Genomic DNA, 9,226 nt, shown 5'->3' on the forward strand with positions numbered 1-9,226 from the left:
CCCTCCCTTGGTCAGGGCTCCACTCAAGTTCTTATCAGAGGCTCCCCTTGTCTAAGGAGCAGCTCAGGCCAGCGGCCTCCACAGGACAGGAACGAGCTAGCTATTTACAGGAATGATGGTGGACCTGTTAGCTGTGTGAATGTCTAGAGCCCACATTCATCCACTTTGCTTTTTATTTTTTCTAATTCATTATTTTATGCAAAATATATTTTATTGATTTTTTACAGAGAGGAAGGGAGAGGGATAGAGAGTTAGAAACATCAATCAGCTGCCTCCTGCACACTCCCTACTGGGGATGTGCCCACAACCAAGGTACCTGCCCTTGACGGGAATCGAACCTGGGACCCTTCAGTCTGCAGGCCGATGCTCTATCCACTGAGCCAAACCAGTTGGGGCCATTATTTTATTTTTAAAATATTCTTTCTTTTTTTTGTTATCTTGGCTACATTAATTTTGTGGGGGTTTTTTTTTTGTTGTTGTTTCTAACTTCTTGACATAAAATGTTAGTTCTTTTAATTTTGTTTCCTTTATGTTAAAAAATGCACTTATAGTTATGATTTCCTTGAATAAAACTCTGCCCACCCCCACTACACACATGCACACACACACACACACACACACACAACTTTTATGTTTTCTCACTGTCATTAACTTCAAAATACTGTGTAATTGCAGTTTGGACTTTCTCTTGTCACCAAAGAAAGACCTAGACTTCCCTTTTTCTGGTGGTTGGATTTCTAAACCTTTTGTTAATAACATCTGTTAATAACATCCGTTAGTAAACATATGGCATGTAATTTCTGCTTTAAATTCGTTATTGAGATATAATTCATGTAACATCAAATTTACCATTTTAAAAGGAAACGCAATTCAGTAATTTTTAGTATATTCACCATGCTGTCCCTCCATCCCCACTAACTATTTGAGAATATTTCCATGATCAAAGTTCTGCTTTAAAAATATTTATTGAAAGCCCACTCACATCAACAAGTAGAGAGGGACGCTCTCACAGAAACGACATGCAGGAACCGTAGCTGGGCTTGGAAGGAAGAAGAAGGTAACAGGAAGCTACTCTACGCTGGGGAGGTTTATTGTACCTCTCTCCTCATCTCCAACATCCGCCCGGAGGGGAGCTCCCTTTGCTCAAGCACCGCTCAGCATGACCACCAGCCCCAACTTTACACAATTCCCCAGACCCAGGGGGCACCACAGCCTTGGGCTCCTCAAACCCGAATCTCCAAAAGGACCCGGTTGCCCTAACTTGGGTCAGGTGTTCACGCCTGGGCCAATCACCTGTGTGGCCCTAAGGGATGGTTACTTGCTCACCCCTCCAGCTGGGAAACAGGGGAGCTTTGTCACAAAGGCTTCCTTACACCTCTGCTGTTCATCCTTTCAAATAACCCGCTAGCAATTGAGAAAGATGCTACTTCCCATTGCTATTGAGTTTGCCCAATTCTCCACACATTTCTAACAATTTTTGCTTTATGTAACTTCTTGTGGGATTTGCTGCAGAAAAGTGTTTTTTGTTTGTTTGTTTATTTAATCCTCCCCTGAGGTGATTTTGTCCATTGATTTTTAGAGAGAGCGGAAGGGAGGGAGGGGAGAGGGAGGCTGAGAGAGAAACATCAATCTGAGAGAGACACAGCAATTGGTTGCCACCTGGATGTGCCCTGACCAGGACTGGGATGGAACCTGCAACCCAGGTACGTGCCCTTGATTGGGAATCGAACCCGCAACCCTCTGGTGTGCAGGCCGGCGCTCTAACTGCTGTGGTCACTGGCCAGGGTGGAAAGTGTTTTTTATTGCCAAGTATACTGTTTATAGAAAATATTCAAACATAAAATGATTTTTGGTCTAGTTTAATTTTTTGTTCTTGAATTGCCTTGCCTAATACGAATGGCCCTGCTTGTCTGTGTGTATCTGCTCAAGACACTTGTGCGCATTCTTTTCCATGTAACCTTTTTGGTTTTGAGTTGGTCGTTTGGGGATGTTTCGCTCACTCCTGTGGAGGAAATCTCTCCGCTCACGCATGGTGAGCTCCCCCCGATTCGGGGCATCTCGCCCGGCAGGGTAGTGAGTGGTTGAGCAGATGTTGCCGTGACTCACAGGGGTGTGTGGGGATCTCCCAGGCACCTCTTCTGCCCCGTTGTCATGGATGTTGTGCTGCTCAGCAGTTTTGGGATGACAGCCTGAAAATTCATGGGTCTCCCAAGTCGTTTTTAAAACATGAAGTTAAATCATAGCTGGGAAACATCAGTTACCACCTTAGCGAAGCCTCACGGGGACTGTGGGGTCAGCAGTCAGGCGGAAAGGGAGACGAGGCCCCGAGGCCCAGCCACCTGGCTTTTCACCTTCACCTTCGCGAAAGCCCAACGGGGAAGCAGAGCGGGGGAGGGGGAGGAGGGAGATGGGGAGGAAGAGACAGATAGACTGACCTGGCATCACGAGCCCCCGGATCTGGAACCAGATGCAACTCTAGGGATTTTCAGCTTTGGAAGTCAATGAATTCCCTTTTCAAATTAAGTTAGTTTGGAGTGGGTTTCACTTGCAACGGAAGACCCAGGGAATCGGGGCAGAACTCACCGGACGTGAGCGCAGCTGCGTGTGCAAGAACCCTAGAAAGGAGGAGAGTAAAGTCTATGAAGAAAGGCCAGTCTGCTGAAGGCACACAGTCAGACAAGAAAGACGTTACAACAAAACGTAACACGTGATAATTTGAAGTGAAGCTGCTGTATGGACTCTGAACTCATATCCATAGGTTATTATAAATTGGTTTTTAAAAAAGGACAACTTGGTAATGCCTGCAGCTTAATGCTATCAGTGGCTTGACTGGACATTGTTAAGAGGGTTTTTTATTCATTTCAGAAACTTTTACATATTTGCTTTTCCATATACTGTTCATTGTGATGTAATGAGACAGGGAACCATGACATTTTTTCAGCCTTTTGGAGCCAAATTGTTGCATAAATTTGGGTTAGAAATACTTTCAGCTGTAAGAAATCACCCAACAACATAGACCGACTCTCTCTCTCTCTCTCTCTCTCTCTCTCTCTCTCTCTCTCACACACACACACACACACCACTACACCTGGAGGTGGACAGTTCTAGGGGTCACTCAGTGCTCAAATGTCACAATTAAGGAGTCAGACCCTCTGCTCCCACATCCTCATGGTTTCCTGTGCTGGTGGCAAGATTGCAGTGGGAGTGCCAAGCATCCCGCTCTCTGACAGCAGGCAAAGGGAGCAGTAGGGGCCGGGCAACACCCCTTCCCCAAAGCCTCTGCTCCGCTAGCTCACTCGCTCGCTCGCTCGCTCGCTCACTCGCTCACTCGGGCCTCAGCTTAACTCTTTCCAGAACTGGGCCCCAGAGGCAGGCTGACGGCAGGCAGGGCGGGGAAAGTGAGCATCCAGCATGTATACAGTATTACCGAGGGGGACCTAAGGCAATCATGACTTTCCTCAGGAGCTAGTAGGTCCTGCCTTTCCTGGGATTAAAGTACCTCCAGTCACCACCTGCAAACTCTGGATCTGTTAGCAGGGAAGAAGGGGCGTGGGTGGGAAAGGGCAGGTGGTTGGACAGGGGCACCACCCGCACCCTGGGCCGTGTTGAGATTGTGAGGGTCCACCCTCACTCGGAGAGCCTGGGTGTTAACCAGGTGGCTTCCAGGAGGCCCCAACACCTCGCACTGCTGATCTGTTGAGTGAACGGGCACGTGCACGCAGTGGGGACAGCCTGTGGCTGGGCATCAGGAGACCTGAGCCACTTCCTGTGCATTTCCCAAGCTGACCTCTCACAGCTCGTCCCTCTCAAGTGAGGGGCTGGTTGAACTGTTTCCCTTCCATTGCCTTTGACCTCTGCCACCTTCTATTGTCTGTGTGTGGGTCAGTCTCAGCGGGTAACCTTCAGCAGCTCTGGTCCTGCTTTCTAGCCAAGCAGAGAGCCAGTCATGCCAGAAGCACCGGGCTTAGACAAGGCAAACAGCCTGCTTCTCCAGACCAACTTTTTAGACGCAAGGCCCAGTGTGCTCAGGCCCATGGCGGGACGGGGGCGGGTGAAAATGTTACCACTAAGTCTTACAGCAGGGGTGGGGGGCATCAGGCCTGAGGGCCCGTGTAACGCACGGAAAACCATTTGGTCAGGCTCTGCCAAGACATTAGGAGTTAAATTAAGGGTCCAAATATGCAGGATAATTTTTAAGTTGATAATCGTGTATGACCCACGAATGATGTTATAAATATTCAAATGGCCCTTGGCAGAAAAAAGGTTCCCCACCCCTGTCCTAGAGGGAGACTTGGGGGTTGCACAGGCCTTGGTGTAGCTAGATATTCATAAAGGAAGGGAGCAAAGGGAATCAACATTATTAAACATAACCAACCGAGGACCTGCAGCAGACACCGAGCCTGGTCACTAGGAAACTGCTCACAGGTCCCCAGGGGACCACTGCCTCAGGCCCGCGTCCTCCAAGCGGGCAGGAAGGGTCACTAAGGGTCATTACGGAGGGAAAGATAAACCAGCAGGAGAAATTCCTCTGCTGAGCTCATGCCCAGTAGAAGCCAAGATGGAGGTGCCTCCACTTTGAGGCACGGAGCAGTAAGAGAAAAGATGGTGAAAAGATGAAGTCCTGTCAGTCTAGCCTGGGAAAAGGGTTGGATTGGATAGGGACACAGAACCCCGGAAGACCTAGAAAATGACCTGGTTAGGGGAAGGACCCAACAAGAGTCTGGGAAAGACTGGGAAGTTCATTGGTTAGTTTGAAAAAGCGCCTAGTTCTTCCCAAGCTCCAGAGAGTAAAATCAGCCTAACAAAGGTAAGGGCCCCTTTTTTCTCCCTCAGTAACATTCACACCCGGCTCTTTCACACGTTCTCGCTCCATAGCAGCCCTGGGGTCCTAGCAGCCCCCGGGGACGGGGACGGCAGCCGCACAGACTCCAAGGGCGGGCCCAGAGCGCCCGCTGGGCACAGACTCAGCAGCAGGAGGGGACAGGGACTGACCGGACTGAAGCAACGGCACAGGATTTCTGGAAGCCGGCTGTTTCTGGGCTGGTGAAAACAAGGCTGGCCTTCACTCACAGCGGGACAAGGCTGAGCCCAGGACTGTCCTTTAATTTTGCTTCTATAATAAACCTAACCGTCCAATCTCACCCTCCCCGTGGGCCCCCGGAATGCCTTCCTGTGACTCTGTGAGAGGGTCTCATTCCACCGGCAACATTGCGAGCACCCGGTTCTGCTGAGTCTCATGCTCAACCAGCTTTCTCTCTGGCCTCGGGGTGGTGAGGGCTGAGGCTGGGCCCCGGCTCCTGCCCAGGATTCCTCGGAAGGCAGTTTGGGAGCTTTAGGAGGACGTGGCAGGCAGATGATGCCAGGCCATGAGGTTGGTTAAGTCCAGACCCCACCAAAAAGTCTATCTTCTCTAATTTCCAAGAGACGGCCCTCAGCATCGGGAACGTGGCTGAGAAGGGAGCAGAGCGGTACGTGACCAACCAGACATGTGGACGAGGAATAAGCATGAGGCTCAAGGGGAGGCAGATGCCAGCCCTGTGGTTAGTGAGAAGCAAGGTCAGGCAGGCGAGCCCGTCCTTGGAGGGGCAGCAGGCCCAGGGACTGGCCCCCAGCCGTCCTCACAGCTGCAGGCTGTGTCCTGTGTCTCCAAGAGATGAAGGATGGGCAGGCGGGTGGTGGGGATGGGCTGGGGAGAGTCGCAAGTGCGTAAACCTGAGTAGCAGTGCAGAAAGGACCAGCCAGGAAGCAGGGGCGCCCCCTGCAGGGCTGGGGTCAAGGCTTAGTGAGGTGTGGGAGGTGCAGCCCGGAGCCTAGAACAGTGGTTCTCAACCTTCCTAATGCCGCGACCCTTTAACACAGTTCCTCATGTTGTGGTGACCCCCAATTTCATTGTGACAAATTGAACATAATGAAAGCATAGTGATTAATCACAAAAACAATATGTAATTATATATGTGTTTTCCGATGGTCTTAGGCGACCCCTGTGAAAGGGTCCTTCGACCCCCAAAGGGGTCGCGACCCACAGGTTGAGAACCGCTGGCCTAGAACTTTCTGATTCCTTTCAACCCCAGGCCTTGAGATTCCAGAAATTCCATCAGTTGGGGCTTGGTAGAAACTATGGATAATGTTCACAAGAGGGGCAGAAGGAGGGGAAGGAGAAAAAAGGCCCACACACTTTACTTTTTTATATAGAATTTGTACAATATATTTCTTTTCATTTGCATATTTAACCACAACTTAACATCCTTTTTACAGGCTGAACACAGCTCATATAATCAAAATTCTTTCAACCAAATAGGAAAAATTCAAAATCGTAAACCCGTAAGAAAACAAATTAAAAACGATGATGAAAATAAGTCACTCCTCATTAGGAACAGTGTCTGTTTGTTCATTATACATGATTTGGAGCAGAAATTTCTTTATAGATTAGGCACATGTTTCCACAACACCTTTATTCCTGCCAGTGTTATCTCATTCCAGGCAGTCAAAGGGGTGTTGGTCTTCATGGAAATCTGTTCTCTCAGATACTGCTGGCACCGACTGGGGACCAGGAGCCGAGGGAGTCACCAGCGTCACGAGGGCCAGGAGAGCAGGGCCTGGCTCGGCAGCGCCACCTGCGGGCTGGAAGCAGAGGCAGGGCGGGATGCAGGGATGCTGGGCCAGGCGGGCCCTGCCAGGAGAGAGCAGCAGTTGTGTCTGAAGGGAAAACTTAGGCTTGTTCTATGCAAATTAAAGAGACCAGAACAGCAAGGGTGGTGTATAGAGAGAAGCTATGAGGAGTCCAGTGTTTATTTACAACTTATTTTCCTGATGGGAGCAAGGGGGTAAAGCTGGTGGCAACTGCCATGAGGGTGTGACACCTGCCCGTCTGTCCCCACTCCACCGCGCATCAGTCTGAGGTGGGAGGGGTGGGGGTGGCGAGGCGAGGTTAAGCAGTGAGTGGCACCATCTGCTTGTCTGTCTTCCAGGCAGGGAGTCCGTCAGTGAGTCTGAGCCCGCGGTGGGGACCTCTTTGTCCTGTGACTTCCCTCCTCACGGTGACTCCTACTTGGGTCTGGGTGTATGGAGCGTGGGGCCTCCTCTGGGGATGCAGGCAGAGCAAAAGAGGAGAAAGGGTTTCTACCAAGCTGGCAGCGCCTGTCTCACCACATCCCAACACCCCGGGAGACCAGGTCAGGGTGAGGAGCCCCAGGTCACCAAGTTCGGGACCTGCCCCATCCGTTTCTGTCTCCTTTGAATTCTCCCTTCCCCACGGCTCCACACGCAGCTGGGCCTGGCTGAGGATGGAGAGCTGGGCTGCAGAAGGTCGCTACGCCTGGGCCTCCAGAGCCAGAAGGCAGCAGTGCCCGTGCAGGAAGGCCTTCCCGGGACCCGCAGCCTTGGCCTCTCCTGTGCAGATACCTGTGGAGCCTGCAGAGGGGCTTTGGAGGCCACGGCCGTGCTGACCTGCTCACCTTGGCCCTGGCTACGACCAGCCTGACTGGGGTTTGGTCCCGCCTGTGGGACGTGCTCAGGCCCAGACACCAGCCCTTAAATGGCAGCAGCCTCAGGCATTTCTTATGCCCACAAGTCCCACTGAGGCTTACATACGTTCCGCATGCCAATCTGGCTTCACGCTCCAGAGTGTGGCTTTGGAAAGAGTAATAATCAGCACTTCAGGGCAAGACTACAACCATAAAAAGAAAAGTGGAAACAGCATTCATTGGAACGAATGTAGTTATTGCTGGACAAGTGACAGCCAAGTGACTGCGCAGAGCTCCGAGGGGTGTGATGAGTTCCTGTGGCCACGGAGCAGAAAGAAAATCATTGGGTCTGCTTGTTTGTGTGACTTCCAAAATAAGATCCTCTGGTGACATTTCAGGTCTTTTCAGGCACAGAAACTAAAGAGATTCCTTAGTTCTGCTGCTTTCACACAAACCAGTTTGCCTGAGTGCCTGGGCCACTGGCCACTCTCCTGACGCCCTCTCAGGGAGGCAGTGCAGTTCTGTTCTAAAAACAAAAATATGTTAAAACAACTGAAAAAACCTGGATGTGCTGGGAGCATGAGCAGACGCCCTTGGGCGGCCTGTGCTGTTCCCAGGGCACATGTTCTCATGTGTTCCCACCGAGGATTTCTCTGGGACGGCCTTGGCTAGGGAGCTGGCGCGGCACCTGGCCCCGTACTAAATGCTGGGAACCGGGTGGTGGCAGGCGGGCTCTCACTGACTTCAGGTGGGATGGCCCAGTCTCAGAAAGCTAAAGCAAGAGAGGCGCTCCTAGGCCGCCGCTGTGGGCCCTGCCGAGAAAGGCGGCTCTGCAGACTGGTCTTCACCCGGAGGGCACGTGCGGGCAGCTCCAGCTCAGCCGAGACAGACCCTGGAGAAAGCGACTCTGAACACCCTCTCTGGATAGTGCTGCACTGCTTTGCTTATCCTCACATGCTACGGTACGTGCCGGTGTCCAGCCTGTTGGGCAATCTGATCGGAGTAGAAGTGGAGCTCAAGGAAAGCCAGGCGCTGGCGCTGCAGGGATTTTCCTGAATGAGTTTGGATTTCTGCTCTAAAACCCCGGGGTCAGATTCGCTGGTTCCATGCAGGCCTCCCAGGAGCTAGCAGTCGGCATTCCAGAGGCAGGTTGCCTTGTTTGGGTAGTTGATGGCGAGGCTGATAGCAGCGATGTTCTGCAGAGCCTGTGGAGAGAGTCAGTGCCAGTGTCAAGAACCATCCCTGCTCGGTTCACTAAGTGCTGGCTGAACAAGACCCTCAGCTGAGCTCTTCAGGGGGCCGGGGGTGAGGAAGCCATGAGCCAGATATGGTTCCCCTCAGCTGAAGGAACACTTACTATAGCAAGAGACAAAAGCTACTGATACCACATGAGAACTCCAAACATAAGGTAGAAATCATCACTGTCCTGAGGGGCAGGGAGAACGCAGTGGGGAGGTTGGGGGGGGGGGGGGGGCTTCAGAAATGTAAAAATAACTGACCCTGGGGCCTATGATAACTTCTTTGCCCAAAGGAAAATGCCTAATGGTGAGAAGTGGGATAAACAAACTTCGACGTGTGTTTGTGATGAAATAATTAACAGCAACGGCTGGGATGAGTGCTTATATGGGGATGCTTTGTGTTATCAGATTTACATGTGTTACTGCATTTCGTTCTCGACCTGTGTCCTTGCATGAAGAAGAACAATACTCTCCATTTGGGGGGTGAGACAACACCCACACATATCTGATAGTCTCAGACATAGT

General features: G+C 51.2%; 1 protein-coding gene across 1 annotated transcript in view; it reads right to left on the minus strand.

Moving 5' to 3' along the window:
• Positions 1-6,180: 6,180 nt before the first annotated feature.
• ZZEF1 (zinc finger ZZ-type and EF-hand domain containing 1) overlaps positions 6,181-9,226 on the minus strand; it is a 113,438-nt gene continuing 110,392 nt past the window's right edge. The window contains 1 exon segment of the mRNA XM_023746331.1: positions 6,181-8,668. Within this exon segment, the coding sequence (XP_023602099.1) occupies positions 8,588-8,668 (81 nt within the window). The 3' untranslated portion in view covers positions 6,181-8,587.

This window comes from Myotis lucifugus, unplaced genomic scaffold (genome assembly GCF_000147115.1).
Source record: "Myotis lucifugus unplaced genomic scaffold, Myoluc2.0 scaffold_657, whole genome shotgun sequence".
In the NCBI taxonomy this organism is placed as follows: domain Eukaryota; kingdom Metazoa; phylum Chordata; class Mammalia; order Chiroptera; family Vespertilionidae; genus Myotis; species Myotis lucifugus.